This window comes from Chroicocephalus ridibundus, chromosome 4 (genome assembly GCF_963924245.1).
Source record: "Chroicocephalus ridibundus chromosome 4, bChrRid1.1, whole genome shotgun sequence".
Lineage (NCBI taxonomy): Eukaryota > Metazoa > Chordata > Aves > Charadriiformes > Laridae > Chroicocephalus > Chroicocephalus ridibundus.
In genome coordinates this window covers 31,495,739-31,518,161 of record NC_086287.1, presented here as the reverse complement: position 1 = coordinate 31,518,161, position 22,423 = coordinate 31,495,739, and the positions used below count along the sequence as shown (strand labels likewise).

At 36.6% G+C, this 22,423-nt stretch overlaps 1 protein-coding gene across 14 annotated transcripts in view; it reads right to left on the bottom strand.

The window, feature by feature from the left end:
* RALGAPA1 (Ral GTPase activating protein catalytic subunit alpha 1) overlaps positions 1 to 22,423 on the bottom strand; it is a 135,727-nt gene that overhangs the window by 38,998 nt on the left and 74,306 nt on the right. For all 14 annotated transcript variants that reach the window (XR_010070997.1, XM_063334399.1, XM_063334401.1 and 11 more), the window contains 8 exons: positions 20,421 to 20,531; positions 19,350 to 19,418; positions 17,400 to 17,534; positions 16,460 to 16,643; positions 8,706 to 9,570; positions 7,100 to 7,171; positions 6,037 to 6,160; positions 4,407 to 4,562 (listed from right to left, as the gene is read on the bottom strand). Coding sequence is in view for 13 of the 14 variants with exons in the window: in XM_063334399.1 (XP_063190469.1) it covers positions 4,407 to 4,562; positions 6,037 to 6,160; positions 7,100 to 7,171; positions 8,706 to 9,570; positions 16,460 to 16,643; positions 17,400 to 17,534; positions 19,350 to 19,418; positions 20,421 to 20,531 (1,716 nt within the window). In the remaining variant the exon portion in view is untranslated. The remainder of the gene's footprint in view (positions 1 to 4,406; positions 4,563 to 6,036; positions 6,161 to 7,099; positions 7,172 to 8,705; positions 9,571 to 16,459; positions 16,644 to 17,399; positions 17,535 to 19,349; positions 19,419 to 20,420; positions 20,532 to 22,423) is intronic.

Genomic DNA, 22,423 nt, shown 5'->3' with positions numbered 1-22,423 from the left:
GAGCAAAAGGTGTTAAAGATTAGAAATATGTCTTTTATAGCAGCATTCTTCAAGAATGAAGGACAGAGACAGGAAGGTTTAGCAATAAAAACAACAGTTTAGGATACAGTGGATAAATTTTAACTGTGTGTATGGAAAAGCTATGTTGTAAGAAATGTTACGTAGAAAAAACAACAGAGTCTTAAGCACAGACCGAATGTAAGGATCCAGAAAGTGGACCAAATTAAAGATGATTTCAGGCTACGGGCACAAATGACAGGCACAATGGCCATGTTATCCGTGGTGATCCAGAAAGGTGGCAATGAGAAAGAGATTAAGAGCTCTGTTTTAGCCATTTTGAACCTGAGCTGTCGGGAAGACAGCCCTGAGGAGATGTCAGAGACAAACAGATTTTTTTAGGCTTGCTTTGAAACTCTACTCCATTAAAACAAATATATAAAAATGACCTACTGCTAGGTTACCTGAAATTTCAAATTTAACTCAAAATACTTTAAAATATTCTTACTCTATAGCCATCATCATGTGTCAGCTCTCCTAATACATTTATGTTAACTGAATACAAAAGAAACGTGAAATAAATATAACCAGGAGGGATGATCAAATCTAATTTTGATACATTAGTGTCATATGCTGTACATGTTACAATAGCAGCCAGACTTAATACTAAGCTGCAGGCTATACTGAAATTTCCAAATGGCAGATTGTTCTAAGTGATACCAAGTATAATTGAAGTAATAAACGATAGTAAAAGCAAAGCACACTGTCAGGAAGAATTTAAGTATTTACTTTTTAAAATTAAATGAGTTAGGTTTGGAAAGGCAAGACAAGTGAAATAATGCAGGGCTCAATTTACAGAAAATTCCTTTTATTTATCTGTTGCATTAACCCTTGAACTCTTGCCAAAATTACTGTAATTTCTAATACCCACTTACCTAAAGGAGGGAGAAAAAAAGGCTATTATGTTTTCTTATGATACAACAGCTAGCCCCAACTTTTTTCTTCTTCAAAAAGGAAAATGTTTATTATAAAAAGAACAGAAGGAGCAGAAACATCTGAAACAACGGCTTACTGCATTACTTTTGCCCATTAAATGTGAGCAGCATTGCTGTCTACAGTGTATGTACCCTCTAGCTGAATTTTTCCCAAAACTTTGTTCCAACAACTATGCTGTGTTTGGTCGTGGTTTTTTTAAGCAACGTGTGTACTTAATTGTAACTCCCCCCCAAAATTCTATTAATAATTTACATCTATAAACCTTCAAGTTCCCAATACGTGCTAATACCATAATAAAAAAAAACCAAACTAGCTATAAATCTTTAATGTGGTCAGGACGATGTCACACATATCCTAGAATATGTAATACACCCAAAGCCCACGGTGAATTAGTATCCCAATCATTAATAACATTACTACTTTTTATTTACATATCTAGTGTATAATATTCTCCCCTACTATGCCTTCACTCCTTTATCAGGCTAAGGAAGGAGGAGCTAGTCAGATGATAAGCTGTAGAGACACATACGCGAGCTTTCTCACTCTGTGGACTGAGAGTCTTCAGTTTCATTTAGTCATGATATTTTCTTTGCATATTTGTTCTTGTACAGGTACTGTAAATACTTTTTATTCAAACCTTTAATTCTAAGAAAAACAAAATGGACTGTATTATCAGCGTTAAATCTTTAATTTACTATTTGCAAATTAAATACCTATTTTATATGTGCATTTCAATGTTAAGTTCCTTTACACATTCAGAGGATTTCCATCTGTTCTCCCTCAATTCATGTCTTTTTTTGCTCTTTTTCATGTCTTCAGAAACAAATGCTTCAGAGGTATCCAAGTCACTTAAAAGTTTTATTTACTACTCTGTAACACTGATGGAAAGTAAGTTTAAAATTGGCTTAGCCTCTGAAACAGCAGAATCTTGATTTTGCAATGGTTGGACTGGCAGGAAGAAGTTTTGTTTTAATTTAATTTAATTTCCATTTATAAGATGAACCTATCATGCACCTCTAGGCACATTTACAATATAAAAAACAGCAGCAGTTCTAAGCCAACTACTGCAAGTTTGCTTGTTTTTCTCCCACTGAATGAAACAGACAGAGAAAGCACATGAAAGACCTGTACAGAAGCTCAAAACTCAAGTTTCTCTGGAGGTCATGAACAGTACACGCACTCATAGCAATGGCAATTATTAGCACACACACAGCTTTCAAATGATTTTGAGGTTCCCCTATAATGTGTGTGAGCAGGACAGCATCTCATAAAACGCGTTCCTTCTGCTCATGTGTTCAGTCTAAGCAGCACAAGGAGTTGCAGAACTAGGAAAAGAATTCAGCCTGTTTTCCTACTCATGTCTCCTGATACCACTTGCTCATTTCTCCCAAGATGTAAACTTCAGTTGATGCTTTTCTCAAGTTTGGGACGACTTTCGTAGCATCTCTCTCTGCTGCTGGTTCCTTGATATCTAATGCTTCTTTCCATGCAGTCTTTACCTGCTGAGTAGGAGCACTAAGAGTCTCTCATGCTATCTCCTTTACTTAGCCTACCTTCATGAAACACACATGAAATTAACACCTTTGAAACATATCTCTAATAAATTTGATTGAAATGGGCCAAAAGTTGTTAGGGAAGGGAGAAGAGACATAAAGGCAGGCTCACAAGCCTCCATTCATCAGAAAACTGGGCTTAAAAAGAAGAACAAAAACCACACACCAAGGAAGAACAGGAAAGAAAGCCACAGAGAAATAAAGCAGCTTGAATCAACAGCCTGTCAGTAGCTGAGCTGCAAATATAATACCAATCTTTTGATACACTCTACATATCCATACAGACCTCGAATATTCCAAACTACTGAAGAGTGAGATTTGGGGTAAAGGAGGAAAGAAATAGGCCTGGGGCAAGCTGGAGTTTTTAAAAAGTCCAGCTGACACCATTTTCACAAGCTAAAATCACAGGAGGATTGGACCAGCACTGAGCCTTGCCTGGCAGGAACAGCTATGTGTAGTTTCAGGGTGCTCCTGAATCCTGTTCTGCTGAAGTCCACAGCATTTGCAAATCATTATTAATTAATTTTCACTGTGACCTATCTTCCCCCTTGTCAACACTTTTTAATGCTCTAACTCAGATTTTAAAGAAACACTGTAAGGATAATTACAAGCTGTGTTTTAGAAAACTAAGTTTCTGTTTAAAAAATACAGAAACCAGTCAACTTAGGAAAAAAAAATATACACACACTGTTCTATACTAGAACAATAGCAACAATCTTATTTTAAAATTAGTTATTTTGGCTATTAAACAACTTTTATAAATCATTTAACAACCTAAGTATTACCCTGTCTCTACTTCAGGAAATAAAGAACAGAAAGGATGCAGCACCATAGGCATACAAGAAATGTTTTTTTTTTAATTTAAAAACGAAAACCACCAAAGAAACCAACCTAAGATGTGACGGTGAGAAGTTAGAGCTCATAGTCAGTCTATAATAATAACAATAACATTTTTTTCTTCAAGTTGAACACAAAGAACAAAAAAGTCATTAATAATTGAAGCTTGCCAGAGGCATGGCTATTTCTCTCTTTACTAACTGTCTACTGTCTAATTTAATTACAAGTATTAAACTCCATGCTGAGGTCAACCAGCTTCAGTTCCTCCAATATTACACTTCAACCAGTGCTCATTAACGTGTCTGCTGAATGGATTAGCACAACTGAAGATGTATGTACGCAGGACGGGGGACAGTCTAATGATAGCCAATTGTTCATTCATAATAGGACACATGTTTGAGACTGTAACTTATTATCACTAACGTGAAATTTATTAAATTCTAAAGAAAAAAATACCAATACAGAAAAACATTTTTTTCTTAATGTGGCTATAAGAGATCATATCACTGTTGAGCATTTCTGCCTTCTCCAAGACAAAACACCTCAAATGCAATAAACATTGTTGAATTCTTAATATTTTTAACTTTTTTTGGGAAGGGAAAATTATGTTAAGAGACAGCACATGACTCTTCAGCGAATAAAAACTCATCCTAGTAAGTACTCACCACGTATTTATTAATAATGACATTTTTTAATTGTCATTTAAAGTCTCAAGGTATTAAAACATCATTCGGATGTAATGCTTTTTCTTCTACACAAAACATTACCTCCCTTCATTTTTCACCACTATACAGGTGATCTTGCCAACATTTGCAATGATGGCAAAAATCACCACTATGGCAAAATTACAAATTGGTAGAGAATAATTTATATGGCTTAACATATCTCAGTAAAATACCAACTATTAGCAGGTAAAGGTATTATGATATTTTTTTTTTGTTAGAAAAAGTTACCTGGTTTTCTTTTACTCTAATTTCTCTGGGTTTATTACCACAAGAAAATCTGTTATTCAGAAACACCTACCTTTTTTGTTAAAGAGTCATCTGAATCAGAAGGCATTCTTGTTGACACATGGAACATTACTTCTACTGTCGAGGTAGCAAAATACGGAGTGGTCAAACCAGTACTTTTGTTTTTTTGCAGTCCTCCCATAAAGCCACAATGGTTTGTGAGATTTACCTAGAAGTAAAGCCCAGGAAGCATTAGGAGGAAAAAAAAAATATCAGGTGATAAATACATTTTTTACATAGAATTTTTAAAAAATGTACTTTTGACTGAATTTTTAAAAGTGAAGGCTCTTCTCACAGCAGTACAGTTATGCTTATCTAAAAGAGCTCAGATTTGCTGCCTAGACTGACAATAAGCAACTGCAGAGCAGTGGCACTCTGTACTCCAAGGTCACCACCAGGAAGACGAGGTCAGAGAAAGGGAGAGGTTGTGCAAATGAAAATTTAGTGCACTACTCCCTGATCAGTTGACTGGAGTCATTTCCTTGTGCTTTTTGAATTTTTTAAAATGCTGTGATCATCAGCCCTGACCTGAGCTCTGAAGAAACCCTGCATGGTAGCAAGACAGTTTTGTCTTGTTACCTTCCATATCTTTTCCTGATAAATTTTCATTCTGTGAATATGAAAAAAAAAAATCACAGGAGACTAACTGATAATTCATAAATAAGTTTGTAAGTCTTAGTTCTACGGGAAATAGTTTGACACTGAAATAAATAAGGATGCTTAATGTGCTATTTCACTTTTTCAGCAGTACCTAAATAAAACTATATCTCAGGTGGGATATATTTGCTTTTATGTTAATAAAGGATCCAGAATTTAATGTTAAGAAGTTAAAATATTAGATGTCTCATCATGGAATATTAATGCAAATTAGCAATTCTTTAACCTAGCTAATAAAGGCTAAGAGAATTAACCCACTAAAGAAGGATATCTGAAGACACTAATGTGGTTTGGTTTGTTTTTTTTTTTTTTTCTCATGAAGAATCAGGAACATGGGAAATAAACATGCAGCCAGTCAGGAGCAGGAGTGATTCCTGTACTTCTGTGCAACAGTGCCAAGCTGAACTTTACAACGGAAGTTAATCCTGTGCAGCAGAAAGAAAGGATGCAAAAGAGGAAATCCTCATAACAGTATCTAACTAGTGACTAAAGAGTTGCAGGTCCATGTAGATGACAGGGTACATCACAGTATTTCTGACTGCTTAAAGAGACATGGAGTGGAGTGTGTCAACGGCTACATGCCTGCAGGGGAAGGTGGGAAGAAGGGAGGAAGAAAGAAGCTCACGTTCGTATTTTTTGGATTCCCAAATTTGAGCAAATCTCAAATTTCAATAGATTTAGCACTTTACAGGCCTACAGGCAAATCAAGATGCCTCCTGATCAGTCCATGAAAGCTGAGTACAGGACTGCACACTAAAAAATCATCTCTGACTGCGCAAACTTTCTTAAATTGAAAGAGCTTAAAATTAAATAGCTGGTATTGATAATGAAATTAAAAGTAGAATTATTCTCTAAATCCTACTTGCAAAACGGTGTATTTCAGTACTTGTAAGTAATGCTAAAGAGACAAAGACTTAGAACATCTAAAGGGATCTGTAATTTTCTCTGTAAACAAACTTAGGATAAAAAAAAGTTTTAATAAATACCTCCCAGCCAAGACCGGCTACAAAATCCTCATAGGCTTGACTTCCTCCAGTATTAGTAAGAATGGAGTGTTTATCTTCCTGTCCCTCAGCAACATAAAACACTGCGATCTTGTGTGTCTCTCGGCTGTAAAACAGAGGATGGTCACTGCATTGAAGTGCCTTTACGAATACGAAACCAAAATGTGCGAACAGTACACACAGAGCATGGTTTTTAAAACATCGAAAAAAGACAGTCGAAGTAACGTACAACTATATGGCTTCTTTTTGAAGACCTTCTATATTTCCACATTCCCATTCTCTCTTTTCTAGTCTGGTCTTCTGCAGAGCCTAAAGTTTTGCTGTACATGAACATCATTTACCGCTTTCATCACTTCTAAGATGTAGGATGGTGCTGTCAGTACCAATTGCTAATGGAATTAGCTGGGCTTCTGAAATGAGCAAAACTTGTAACACAGGCATTATCGACACTGCACAGTCCATTAACAACAGTGCCTTGTGAATGCTGTGGCAAGTACATTTTATGCAGCTGAATGATGAATCTTTAAGTACTATAGCAACAGCTTCTGCTCATAGCTTGCTGTGAGACACTGGAGCAACTGAAGGAGGTTTCTCACACTCCTAAAACCTCCACTGGATTTTATTTCAGCTTCTACAAAAACAATTCAAAGTTTTTAATTCTGTGCTACAGCTCCAACTACAATCCCATGTCTTCAAATACTAACAGCGTTGGAAAACAGCTAAACCATTAGCCGAAGCTTAAAATGTGGAGACTTTGATATATCAAAGTTTTAAAACTATTCCATGTTATGAATACAAATGTTCATAATTTTAAGTTATTTTGAAGGTTGTTCTATCTCATGATATTCTACTTGGAGAGTTTCACTCTACAAATAACAGCAATGTAACTTCAATATAACACCAATAACTACAATACGGTGCAAAGTACATGAATGATTTACAAAACTTTAAAAAATTAGTTCAACACTCACATCTACACAATTGGTGCCATTAAAGTACAAGCAAACTTAAAACAAATAAGCAGGCGGACATTAAAAGAATTTACCATTGTCTTGAGTCCAAGTTTCTGAGTTCTCGAAGTAATTTCTCATTTTTCTTCAGGAGATGAAAGCTCCTTCTAAACAGAGAAATTTGTAACTCTTATCACCTGTTCACCGATTGACACAGAACAGTACAAGAATGGTGCAAGAACATTTCCAGGTCCGTTCAAGAACAGTTAACAAATGCTTTTGCCTTTTCAATAGTCCTTTCTTATATAAAACATTAAGATATCTTTAAAAAAATATACCAGCAATTTTTTTTACTCCAGGAAATCTATATCTGTTATAGCCCTGAGTACAACCTTTATTTCTTTCCACTTTCTTTCTGTCAAACTATTGGATCCAACTGCGATCAATCTCTTCTCTACAGAAGAACAGACAGAACTCCCTTTAACGCATATATAAGCTGCGCACTTTACTAGGCCATAATATATATGCTTAGTGACAAAAGACACTCCCATAATCTACTGTCCTAGGGAGTTAGTGCATTCAACACGGAGCTTGTGCTATTCTGAATTGCGGAAGGGAGCAGAACACAGCTCGCTAGTCAACCACCCAGCTGTAACAATTTAAAGAAAAAGCAAAACAATATGTTAGAGCAAGAAAGGCACTTTTCATTTCTTTTAAACTGCGCTTAAGATGTTTCCCACAAAACACAGTGGAATGAGTTTAAGAGCAATACTGTTCAAAACCAGACTGCCTTGAGGAATTAAAGACCTAAATAAGACGGGTTATAACACCAAAATTTTGTCCAATTCCAGTAACACATATTATTTTTGTTTTACAGAATATCCATTTCCCTTCACAGTAAGAAAATATTTCAATGCCTCTAATACGGAATTTGACAGCTATGGCAAACGCAGATTTCAGAAGGACCCTTAAATGTTAGGATGTTAATAGTTGTACATACCCACATGTATATGCAGACATACACCTAACTACACCCCCACAAAAATAATAATGTCAACACAGACATTACTTTGGTAACTGAATCTGGTTTGTTTCCTGTTATTCTAAACAATACCCAAACAATACCCAAACATTGCCAATGCTGAAATAAATAGTAGGGAACACATCTTTCTCATTAGCTAACACAGATGCAATGCTTTGAGGCTGCATGCAAGCATGCTCTTCGCAGGCAAAGCAGCCAGGACAGTGTCCAGCAACACAATAGCTGAGAATACAACACTTGCGGAGTCTCACTCCGGCACAGAAAGGTAATGATTTTTGCAGGAACATCCACAGGAAGCAAAGAAAGCAAAAAAAATAAAGATGCCTTCTTTACCCATGGTAGTACCCCTTAGTACAGTTGTTGAAAGGATTATTAGAAAAGATATCACTCCTTCAATTCGCCTTCCAACACTGTTCTAAGGAAAAAATATAAATAGCAATAAAGGCAATAGGTTCCTCCTTTCTGTCTCTCTAAATGACAAGTTGAAACGCAAAAGAAAACTGCCATTTTCCCCTTAGTTGCACATCCCCTCTCCTCTTTTGTTGGCTGGCCTGGAGTATTTTTGGCTTAACCCACTCTATGATCAACTATTATTACATGGTAAGAATAGCACAATTCCTTAAAAGAAAGTTCATAAATTGTGAGTCTTTTCTTTTTACCTTTTATCCCAAGAATTCATTCCCAATATACTGAGAAGTAATCTGCAGTAGTAAAATGCTGACTGGGGCTTTTGTGAGGTTGGCTCATCCTGCTCCATAGCCCTCATATTTAAATCATTGAAATGCTTTTCAACAAACTCCTTCTCTTCTGTGTGCTGTTTCAGAATTGCATTGATGACGTCGTTCTCCTGCTTCTCTGAGATGCAGACTGGTTGAGGAGCAGGAATGTTGAGTGAGACACCAGTTCTCTGTAAGCATTCAGGGCTTGTAACACCTAAATACTGCAGGAGCTCATCAAGGGCATCTTCTTCATCCCTAATGGTATCCCATGTTGGCACAGTGTCTCTAAATTTCCTTTTTACTTGGAGTGTAATTCCATCCCTTGCAGATACATCCTCCACGTGCTCAAAGGATGAAAAAGCATCTTCTGGTTTATCTTGCTGAGATAATGAAAGTGCAAAAGAAGTCTGTTGTGAAGATCCACACAAAGATGATGGGCCATACAAAATGGCCGAATCCCACGAGTATTTGCCAGACAGATCACGCACTATAATTCTAACATTTGAATTAGCAGACGCAAGTCCAGCAGACAGTCCTCCCCCAGGCATGTCGTCTTCTGCTTGGATTTGTATGCAAGACACCAGGGAAGTATTGTTTAACACAAAGAACTGAAGGTTTGGGTTCTCAAAAAGTTCAGGAGAAAGTTCAGGGCTTTCGCTGTATGGATTGTCATTGTTTTCACACACTTGACTGGTTAGCATAGCAGGACCTCCGCTCATAGGATAGTGGCCTAAGTGGTTGACTAGATGTGTTATCACAGTACGAGCAGCAACAGAAATTAATCCTTGCTGCATGTGAGTTTTCACTGCAAGAGAAAGAACACAAGTTTTAATAGAAGAGTTCAGAAAACAACAGATTTATGTATTTTTTTTGGTCTCCTCTTCTTCCTGAGTTTTAAATAGAGGATAAGCACTGCAAGGTTAGGATACAGCCAATCCAGTAATGGAAAATACGTATTTTGATGAATACTGGTCTCACATATAAATAGCATGAAAAATCATAAGATAGTTAAAGGAACATCTTCATTACTTTACAGTCTACTATACCTCCTTTACCATAGCTTTGTAATCAGCACGGTTCTTCTAAAATACACAATTTCTTAATCTAGTGAAAATAAATCTTAAATTGCTGATGAAGTAGAGATCATAATTGTCTTGTAAGAAGTTCATTTTCCAACTGCAGTGGATTTTTATATTTATACACATCATTACATTCTGAAAAACAAAGGAACATAGATGCACAAAACCTCTAATCCATCTTAATTTCCCCAGGGAGCATATAGCTGTAGAATAATACTGGGTGATTTTAAAGTACCAAATCAAAGACTGGGCTACCTACACAGAACACAATCTAACAGCAGCAAAATTTTCAAAAAGCAAGTCTCATGCCCCAACTGCATTTTAAGAAGTTTCAGGCTGGAAAAACTTGGAGGGAGAAAGAGAAGTTAATCGCGTCTATCGTATGTGAAATCCATCTTGTGAGATGCACTGGGATTTCAATGCCAGAGGTTTTGCCACGTCCTTCTTTGTCGCATACCTTCCACTTGCATGCAGTGTTATCTAAATTGACAAAAGGAATTCTTTAATGTTTATACCACACCCTGCTTTGTTGTTATTGTATTCTTCTATCAAATCTACTCTACGCTACCCATGAAGTACAGAGCTGGTCAAAGCGACTCTGTGAGGCAGACAGCCCTTAACTGCTCAGAGTACCCACTGAAGAACCCACACATAAAAGTGTTACACTGGAGAAGATCGCAGGTAGAAGAGAAAACAGGATCAATATGGTAAAGCACAGATTTCTCTTTCTTCTCTCTTCTCTCACAGAAAGCAAGCCTCTTTCTTTCAACGGGACCTGGATGCCCCGAATTTGGGATTTACACAGGGAAGATAAAACAAGACTGTATTCCCCAGGATTACATCATATATTTTAAACTATAGTAAACGCTGAAATCTGCTGCAAACACTTCCCACCTTCTTTCTCACCAAAAATCGATCAAACTAGAATGTTCTGAACCATGTTATTTTTTCATTCAGTATTTACTGAGAAAATGTAACCTTTTGGATGTGTAAGTATGGTATAATGAACTCATCTCCCTTTATATTGTGTATTTATACACAATAAAAAATAAGGTTTAACAAATAGATTTCTTTTTGCAGTTTAAGGCATCTTAATTGGTTTAACTGGAAAAATAAAGGCGAATTTATAATGCATACTGACTGTCATGACAAATCTTTTCGTTTCTGAAACACTGGATGCATTCCCATCTGCATAAGTAAACAATTAATATTTATTTGCCTCTTTTTTTCCCCACAAGGTTTGGGTAAAGCATGTAAAAGATGTCTGGGATTCTGGCTCTTCTCTACCTTCAGGGAGCACTAGATCTGAACTGCAAAAAGGGAAACATTTCATCCTGTTAATAGGTGGCAAAATCAACTTAATTTTTACACTATTCCAAAACTCAGATATTTTGATAAATTAAGGCCTTGAAAAGTAATATGAACAAATCAGATATTATTTTTTTATCTCTAACATTCTTGAGGTTTAAAAATTTACAAACAAAAACATTCAGTGAAGCTGAATTAAATGTCCAGATATTGATAGCATACAAGGAAATTAAGTTATAGTGCCATCTGCTGAAATATAAGAAGGAACTGTAAGCAAGTTTATACAAGACAAAGAGAAAATAAGTTGGATGCTTGAAGAATAATTTATCAGCGCAGTACTAACCAGCACGTGGACAATGCAGAGCCTTTTGTCAGGACATTTATGTCAAGTGTTTAGCTCTTGGTACTGCACAGATAAGTACGGTAATGCTCTTTTCAGGTTCCTACGAGCAAAGACACGTGAGCTTCCCAGCTACCTGAAGTCTCACACTGCACAGGTTAAATGCCTTCAGTTAAGTTCTGCTGAAAAGCCTGAAGAAATGAGGGGAACCTGTTAGCATGTAAGTTATTACTACTACTGCTTTGGGGCAAACCCTAAAGATGCCAGACCTGACCATGGTTGTACTGTGCCTGTGCACATGAATTTTCTCCCTTAGGAGCCTAAGGAAAATATGGAAGATAAAGGTGATACAATGATACAAAGAGCAGAACACAGAGTTTAAATCTGGAATGTCCATTCCCAGTCCCTTCTACAGCCTTTCTCTGAAAATTTTACTCTTGAATTAAGACAAAAAAATGAAAGAATTGGGGTATAAATTTGTCATCGCCTCTTTTATAAAATGACAGCAGTACTTCTCATTGAGTCTTCTCTCAGAACACTGAATTGTTGATCTTAAAATGACTTAAATCAGAAGTATTAAGAGAAGCATACTGAAAAGTAAACTGTAAGATGTAACTTGTTAGGTTAAAATAAAATAAAGCAGTCTCAAAACAGTTTTGCCACCCAGCAAATCAGATTTTGGTAATGGTTTCCCTTAGCAAAAAAAACCCAAAACCAACACACCAACCCAACCAAGCCAAACCCGGTAATGCTTTTTGAAAATATGAGAATTTTAAATTAAACCCACAACTTAAAGGATACATATTAGTAATTTGTTCCTAGAAGCACATCTCCCCAGTCAGGCACAACTGGACATTCAATATATTAGAATTCTTAAAATGAGTATCTAAACCACGCCCTTTGTTTCTGGAGGGCAGATGAAAATATGCAATAATGCAAGCCATCACAGCTTTACCATAAATTCTACAAACTAGTCATACCATTACACGTTAAAGCAGTCCAGCTGCCTGCGTTGCCGACCTGTCTTCCTGAGTGAACACATCTCTGCTCTCTCTACAATAGTACAGTCTTTTGCTTGGACATTGTAATTTGTATGTGTACACGATCACTCGGTAATTTGCTAGAAGCGTGTTATATTGGCTGTTTTTCTCAGTCTCTGAAATTACCTCTTCTGTGGAAAGGCTGAAGGTCCATCACCACTATTTTGTATCAGTGATATGAATGGAGAATTCCTGAATTTCCTTAAGGTGTGTTGTTAACTCTAATTGAACTTTGGCTGAGCAGCTTTAAACAACTACAGTTATGTAGTAGAAGGAAAAAGTAATGACTGAGGGTGGAATTTAACTCTCCTCACCCTTTTAGCTATCTAAAGAATGATGCACCTGTATGGACTAATTCATCTCAGTTAGAAGCCCAAATTGGAGAAACGGGATGAATCACTCTTTGGAAACTCTTCTCCTTCTCCATTATGTTTAAAGGAAGCCTAAGAGAGTCCGGTTTAGCTTAGCTGTATTTTACATAGCTTAAGGAAGTCTCACCCCTTTCTAATTATAAGCTTCAGGCATAGAAGATGACGTTTTAGAGAACCCATCGCTACAATATCCCTCACAAAACACAAACTGTGCTAATTTGGATGCACCATGTTTTTTTAAAAGTGCACTTTTTGTCTCCTTTCAGTAAAAAGGCAAACAGCAAATATATTAGGAAAAATTGATCTATGCAAAAGAGTTTAAAATATGTTTGGAGAAATAATGACAAATGGGGAAAACTCCATGAAATCAGTAAATGATGGACCACTGTATCTATGCAATGCAACTACTACCTTCCAATCACAACTATCTCCAACAGATCTGAGATCTATGAAGAACAGGTTGCAAAATGGTTTTGCCTGTAATTGCAAAAAAATTCCCATAAAATATTATTTCCTTATGGCTAGACTCTGTTCAATAGTCTGATTTTGCTATTAACATTAAAAGTTCATAGAGTCATAAAATAGTTTGGGTTGGTAGGGACCCTTTAAAGGTCATCTAGTCCAACTCCCCGGCAATAAGCAGGGACAGATATGTAGCACTTTTTGTTTAATGCTACCTATTTTCACATAACCAATTTTCCCTGTCAATACAAGGGTCATAAAAACGCAATGTTACTTTTTCCTAAATGTTCGCATCATTTAATATAAACAACAGAAAAGCTTTTAAGGAGAGGTTCCATTTTAATTCTCCCTCATAAATATTCATGGTCCTGTAATGACAGGTGAAAGATCAGAAGCAGGTAAGCAGATCACGGCACAATGCAGTCCAAGTTAGCTTTTGCACATCTAAACCGTACAGTGAATGGCTATAGTGCTGTACTATCCTACGAACGCATACCTCTGTCAGCATGACATTAGATCCAGGCTAGTTAGGTGTGGTTAATTAGCACAGGCAGCACCTATATGCCTGTAGTGTAGCTAGAGGAAGCTGTTGTCAATACTAGCTAGCGGATCAGTTTATCAACCTTCATGTAGACAAGCCCTATGCTTCCTTAGATATATGAAAGTACCACAGACTTGCTGTCTGCAACTTCTGACAATGCAAGAAAAGCTTCCTACTGGCGTCCTTATTGTCAGCTACTAAAAGCTCATTCTGGTTTAAATGTAACACTTTGATACACTTAACGCTTAATTTAAAAATTATTCTTTGTGTATCTTATACTGCAATCTACCACTTTACCTGAAACCTAGAGAAAGATGGACAATTTCACAGATAATCCTAGGTATAACAGATTCCTTGTGAGAGACAGCACTTGGAAAGTTACTAAAACGGAGAGGGGAACAGTCGTCATCTCTCCCCCCATTGCCTGTTTCCAGAGTATTTACCAAATCTTTGCCCTGATGTTTATTGCAGGGCTTGCTCCAACCTCTCAATAGGTCCTGTCCATAAAACTTGTGCTGGATCTGACCTTGAACAATGGTAGGCATACAATGGTATGTCAATCACATCTCTCGAACTGATGAAAAGCACCCTGTCTTAAAAATTCTGTCATTTCAGTACTTTTAACTTTGCTTGTGACCTAAGGAAAGAGTCTAGCAATCCCCACCCTGTCTTTGTAGAACTTCCTTGATTTCCGTACAACTGCCGTCCTGACCATTTCCATTCCTTCAAAAAAGGTATCATGATAGCACTTTTACTCAACTACGAAAAGAGGCTGACGCACTGGCGTACTGCTCTGCTGCTAGCTTGCACTAATTGACCCCCTGTCTTGGTTGAGTCCCAGACTGGTTGTTATCCACTAACTTTACTCCTCTCACTCCCCCAGTGATGCCAGGGAGAACAGATGCTGTGCGATCAGTTAGGCACTGCCAATTTTATTCTCTGCCTGGCAATGCAGACTAGAAGTGCCAAGGTTGCAAGACCAGGGTTGCATTATAATGCTGTAGTTTGCCAATTAAATTTCACGATCTGACTTACAATTCCAGAGCCCCGAAACTTTAAAAAACATATGGGCCTTCCTTAATTTAGCTGGAGACATAAAAGGAACATCTGAAATTACTTTTATTTAGAAATTCAACAAGAAATCATAAAAGAACAGATTACATACAGAAATGCAAAATGAAGATATCAATGCTAAGGCTTTGTGCAACTACATTCATTTAAAGAGAAATCTATTCAGGGTTGTCTTTTCAGATTGTCAGATTAAACAAGCCACACAGCATTTGCTGCTAACCCATAATTACAGATTATTACCGAATACAAAAGATGCCAGGCATAAAAAGCTACTACAATTCACTACACTGTAATAGAACATGCAGTGGAAGTTAATTTTGGCAAATGCTTTAAATATTAGCTTTACATAATATGTATAGGTGAGACTGTAATTAGGACAGAATGAATCCTTCGAAGCCTCTTTCATTCTGACCCAGCAGATGATTACTTTTTACTAATAAGACCACAGCCATTTGACAAAAAGCCAACTATAGTACCTTGCTTCATTCTTCAGTAAATTTAATAATTACAGCTCCTCCTGCCAATAGTTCTCAAATCAGACTTGTTCAATCCAATACTGAGCTTATTAGGGGACAGCTCTATGTTTAGAATTCTTTGGCCAAAAAAGTACTTGAGGATGATGAAGCATGCCTTAGACAAGGGCACAATGATTAGCCATTTTCTCTACATAAAAAACAGCACGTAGTCACTACAGACCACAAAATCACCTGCTGTTAGCACACAGCTGCTACAAAGAGCTTCTGCATTTATCTGATTCTTAATACCTTTAAGGAAGCCTAAATGGAACAACTTAATATGGAGGGAGAATAGCACTACATAGAGTTTCTGGTATCAGTATTAATCTCATCTTTTTCAATTTTCTTCCCAATGTAGCCATTTGATATTTACTAGATACACTGCATAATATACACTACTCCTCTGACGCTCAGTTTCTTGATTCTTCGTTTTTATTTTTGATTCCTGAAGAAAATGCTAATTCCCAGTTTCTTAAGGTTCTAAGCAGATGAGAGAAAATTTCTGTCTTTTTAGATAACTCTGCGGTTTTAAACAGCGTAAACAGATCAATGACAAATTATGATAGGCTGAAAAAATGCACACCAAGCTTTCAATATTGCACACTCAGATAGGAAAAAAATCATATATATTCTTAGAAAAAGAAGCAAAATTAAGAAAAAAATAAATTAATTTACTAAAAGTAAAATGAAAAGCAACATTTATCCATGTTGCAGTACTTAACACTTTTTGCTGATACACAGAGCACAGGAGATTCCATATCAAATCGATCTTCATGTTGTTCAGAAGATACTTATTTCAGTTAATCGAACAGTAATTGCTCAAAATTATGTTAGCTCATTCCGTACTAATGGTTCTTACCCAGTGTCTAGGTATAATTTAAAACTTATGCTTTAGACAAACACTTCAATACTGGAAACGAAGATAAAATCTTTTTGAAAGAAAACGTATTTAGGCAATTTGACAGACCTTCAGTGACTGGCTGAAGTTTAGAGGACCGCTCCGAGTCTGGAGAATGCAGTGGTTCTGGTTCCTTCAAGCTTTCTAAATGCATAAAAGGATCGTAATCCACACATGCCAAATCAGAAAGGCTTAGAGGAAAATATTTAGGGTTGCTAAAACACTGAGACCCATAGACACATCCGTGCAGAACCTAGAACAAAACCAGAATTTCATGATATTAATTACTGAAATTCTACTTGATAGTTTTATAAGAAATGAAGTTTATTTTTATTTCAATTTTTAATTGATTTGTTAGAATCAGGTAAGCAGAACAAAATGTTGGAAAATTTTAGATGCTTAATGGTTACAGAAATAAACCCTGGTCTGCCGAGAAAATTGTTAAAACAGTGTCTACACTGAAGTGGAATTTAACAATAAAGAAACAAGAAACAAAACTTACAACAAATCGCTAATCTACCTTTATTTTTAGATCTCCTATCTTCTTTAATTACATATGCTAGGTCTAAGCTGCTGGAGGTTTTAATCCCCTTCCCTTGCAAGAAAAAAAAATACCTGTCTTTGTTCCGTATCCCTACAGACGGCAATTATAACTTAGTGCTTTTTAACTTTGCTTATTGCTAAATAAAATTGCTTGGTATAAAAAAAGCTACTTCCTCATCTGTCTTAAATGTATAGCTGGTCTTTTACAACACAAGTGTCTGCTAGCGGTATGACATACGAGAAGTAACTTGGTTAAGCAGCACAAAATATAACACAAAATTAACAATTCCAGACATACCAAAGGTCAAGCAGTTAAAGTAAAAACATACAAGAACTAAGACAGCACTCCACATTTCAGCAGTAGAACGGAGGTCAGCTTACAGAAAAGTTCTGTCTCCACGTCCATGCAAACTGACACTACCTCCATACACAGAAACTCACATTTAGCGAGTAAAGAAACATGTACCTTATATATACAATTAAGAACAGATCTTTCAGTCTTATCATTTTCTGCTCCTGTAGTGTGAAGAGGCTGCAGCAAGGTCTTTAATGGCAAGGCCATTATCCAATCCAATAAGCACAGAAGTAAAGAAACCACCAACTGGAAGAAACACTTTCAATTACAAATCAATTAAACCAGCACCCGCTACTTCACATTTATCACTGTATTTTACTTCTCTGTTTTACTTCCTTTTCTCAATTCAGTAGAGTCAACCTTCTGCAGTAACGGCAGGTCACACTTGTTTAAAAGCCACTGTATCTTCAAATCCTACGGCATCAGTAAAAAGTTTGGCTACTGAGATATTTATCAAAGACCATCCACACAAGAGTTTCTCATCATGGTAAGTCTGTGAGCAGATACTCTGCTTAAGAGGATACCCATAATTTTTCAAAATTCATTTGTAGGGTACTGTTTTTAAAATGACAGATTACACAGGTACAAATTAAGGCTGATGCACATTCTGCCCATAAACCTCACTGTAAAGTGAATCAAGGATTACACAAAACTGAACTGCTTCAGCTGCATTTAGTGCTTTATAAATAACACAGAATTTCCTTCACAAAATGTCAATAATGCCACACAGCATCAGGTACCAGCTGAACGAAATCCAACTGCTTTCTGTATTGCAGGCTATTCAATCAGCAAAAGAACCAACTCCCTCTAGGGGATGTTTTTAAAGACTGTAGAACAGAATTAGATTAAGACACATACACACCGAACTATTAATAACTTACTGGCTTCAAATAATTATTTTTAATTTTTAAAACTTATCTGTGGAAGAGGACACAATTCAGATAAATAGCTGCAAGATTCTCTAAAATATTTTCCAAGTTAAATAAAAGTCTTTCAAAGAAAATCCACTTAACTAATTTCCTAATAAATGACATGTAAACATCATACTCATTTCACATAACACATTACAAGTTTGTCTCTCAGAGGCACCATATAACAAACCTAATGATGAAGGGCTCTGAGTATTTTTATATTAAACCAGTTTTTAAGAAACCCATTAGGACTGAGTTTGTCAGACCAGGTAAGCCAATTTCCTGTATGATATTTGATGTACAATAATCAGCATTAGTTCATGGGGAAACTTTTTCAGTTATGGGAAGCGTCCTCAAGTGGAAAGGTGGCTGGCTTGGCGTACCACTGTAGTCTACAACAGCCCCTGACTTCTCACAAGCAGAGAGGAGAGGCGAAACGGAGCTCTGGAGGCCAAAACGAGCAGGAGATGAATGCCACCTCCTGTGGGAACGGGTGGCCCGGAACGACAGAGCTGCCAGCGACAAACCGCACTGAAGTGCTTGAGTTTAAATGACCACTGTGTCCCACAGTTCAAGAGCAAAGCCAAATAATTTAGAAGAGAGATAATTTTCAGGAGGCACAAAGTACTACTGTGAGCATTAGTTGAAGGTAGAGCCTGTCTTAGCTGAGGGACTGAGGCCCACTGGAAATACAAAAAGAGAGCGATTGTTTTGAGGGATGACAAAATCAAATTCATCTGAAGATTACAGGCTATCTTGCTGAAGAATGCACTTACAATAGAAAGTCCAAAAAATCATGACCTTATAAATATTTTGAAAGGTATTTTCTACAAATTGAGAATATATTTTCACTGTGAGACAAGTTTGAAAAGCCTACATTACTTTCTTTGCTTGTAAGTTCACCAAGGATAAGGAAAAAGACAACTTTCTAATAACTGAAAACAATCAATCTCAATTAATATTTTCCTACAAAAACTTCAGAAGTTCACTTGCATAAGAAATATTGCTGGAATTCTGAGAAGACTACATGGTATTATACTTAAAGAGCTGAATCCCTACTTTAAGGCATGGCTTAAATGTTTCAACAACGCTATGTCACACACCTTTGCAATTAATTTGACACATTAAAAAAGAAATGAGAAGTATTTACCCTCTTGTCCTGTTCATAAGAGGAAGCTTCTGTACTGGGTAGCAGATGGGTAATAGTTGCTATCAGAATCTGAGGAAAATATAGTATAGTTTCTTTAAAAATAAAATTTAAATAGTTAAGTTTAAAATAAATTTTTAAGCAAGTAAATGTGGCGCAATACTAGATTCATGGTTAAATTCTATTAAAGTTGAGACAAATTACAGTATTCTTTGCCACTCTCTGTTTTAAAAAAAAAAAAAAAACCTTTTAATTGAATTTTGCAGAAGACATTGAAAGAATACGTTCCGCTTGACTGACATAGGTGCATTAGGGACAATGAAATTACACAGCCACTCCAACTATGCAGGCAGGAAGAGAATTTGATTCAACAGACTTGTAGGGTGCAGAAAGGAACCCGATGTGGGTTTGTGTATGGTGCTACTTGAGCTCTGTTATTTCTTACAACTACTAGAATTTGTGAACACCCTGCCTCTACTTAATCAACAATATGACTGCCGAGGAGCAGAGAAATGCCTGTTACAGCTCTTGAGAAGCTTCCACACAATTCTCTTCCCGGTTACCTGGGAGACCTCTCTCTTTTCTCTGTGGTTCAGAGTCACAGAGCCCATAGTCTACTTCCTTGTCATTCAATAAGTGTACTCAAAATAATTATTTTTGCTTTATACTGAAATACATTAATGCAAAGTCTTTTGCATACAGATTTACAAAATACAGTTGCAGATCCGTATTTAAGTAACCACTTTCTCACTAAATTTAAATAAAAGTATTTGAAAATATTTAATATTTTAAAAAATCTGGACTTTACTGGCAACATTCTCATGTAAATAGTGACATAGTTGTATCTGAGAAAAAATAAGCATGATATAGCCATTTTACATGTTAATACTGGAGTCAGCAAGTAAATGTGATGTGAACCCCTACTGTTAATGTTCAAGTAAGATTATGCTTATACTAATTCAACATTCTGTGAAACATACTTGTCAATATTCTGGTATTTTAAATTTCAGGGAAATACATTTTACTGTTGCATTTAAAAGAATTAAAAATTTTAATTTTTTTAAAATTACTTACTTGAATAATTCTTAAAGGTGAATCGGCTTGATACACTTGAAGTCTATGTACATAATGTATCAGCATGTTCAGCATACTGCAGGCAACTTGGGCTACTGTTTTATTTGGAAACTAGAAAAGAGAAGAGAGCACAGTAACGATGACTACATGATTTCACATAAGAGTACATTAGGTGGTAAGGTGGTCAGGAATTTCAGTGACGGTTTTATACATGTAGTTCCTCATGTAACTAAATTTTACAAAAGGAATTATTTCATAGTCATAACCAAATGTTAGCAACTAACATCAAAGGTTTGTGACAGACAATCAGGGAGCTGCATGCAATGATGGAAAGGGGAAAAGAGTCTCCTAACTAACTTCAGACTGGTTAGTACAGTACCAGAAAGCCAGGAAGAACAAATTTATTTCTTGTTACCTTAATGATTATTGTTAACGCATCACTACAAGAAACCAAGGATCCGATTCTGAAATCGGAGTTGTTTGTTGAGATCCAAGGCAGGTGAACAGCAGCATACCCAAAATGCAAGACATAGTGAGAGTAATGGTTCTGTTTTTTAGTGACTGCTGTGTACAGCACTTGCCTGAATGGAAATGAATGCACCTCGGGTTCTGTGCTTAATTCCTCTTTTCTCTGTTATCTTTTAAAGGCAGGAGAATGTTGCTGCACTGGAGCCTGCCCTCAACAGTTACCAAAATGCTTAAGTTACTGCCGTTGGTCAAGGCAAAAGTGAATGCATTTGTACAATATGTCCCCAGCCTTGGGAGAGGATGCACACGCTGCCCTGCACTCCAAAGGGGGAAAACAAAGAAAAGAAGAGACAGGGATGCTTCCCTAAATTGTGAATGCACAGGATGTGTAATTGAGGCTTCTTCCTTCACTGCGCTTGCCTTAAAACACTAAGCTGGGCACCAAACAACAAGCACAAAGTAAATCTCACAACTGAATTTTATTCACCTAGGACATGAAAATTCTACAAATCTGAGCAAAATAGTTATTAGCGCAGAACTACAGACTTCAGAAGACAGCACAAACTGCACAAAAGAAAAAATTACATGCACCAGCCCCAAGGGAAGGATTTCAGATACACTTATTTAAGCGAATACTCTATCGTTACCAAACCCAAATATTCCAAACTATATAATGATGAACCTCAAATCACTCAGAAAACAATTAGGCAATTCATGCTTCAATTATGAAAATCTCCAATGAAGATGAGTCACATCAGAATTCCTGCATTATTAAAACAAAAAAGTAGTTTACATGTTTTAATCCCACTTTACTTATCAGTGAAGCTGTCACAGGTGTGTGCTGCAAGGTGGCTAAGTGTCTACCTCTGAGCTCAGAAAAGGACAATTATGTTGCAAAATACTCAGATTTTATTTCTTGGCTTATTAGACTCTTTTCTTTATCAGTCCAGTTCTATTAACCTTTCAGGGAAGGGTATATCTCACAAGCCCTTAAAAAAACCCCAACAACCAACAACAAACCATTTAAGAAAGCTGAAACTCCCAGGCAATGAAGTGTGAGCAGAAAATTAAAGACTTCAGAATAAAATTTTTGAATGGCAAAAATGGAAAGGTGGAAAACATACTGGAAGAAAACTCTGTCCTGAGCCAGCTTCTTATCAAAGCAGAGCTATCATTTTTCACATTTACGGTCTTGAAAAGGTACAGGCACAGGCAGAAGTATGGAGTACAAAGCTTTAATTAAAATTTTTTTTTTTACTTGTGGTATCGATGTAAGCATAAAGAAAGACTATGAATAGCTCTTGTAAGTCTTCTGTCAGAGATGGAAACCAGAGTACACAGAATAGTTAATTCTTGTTCTGACTTTCCCTGCTTCTCAGTTTCGCGTTATTGTCGCCTTTTAACTAAAACATGGCAGACATCTTACACCTGCAAGTATTCCCAGAGGTTATGACAAGAACATCATTGTTTTTATCCCTCACGAGACAGCCTCTCTCCATGCTGTGAGAGCACACTGTATGAGCACAGTAAGCAGG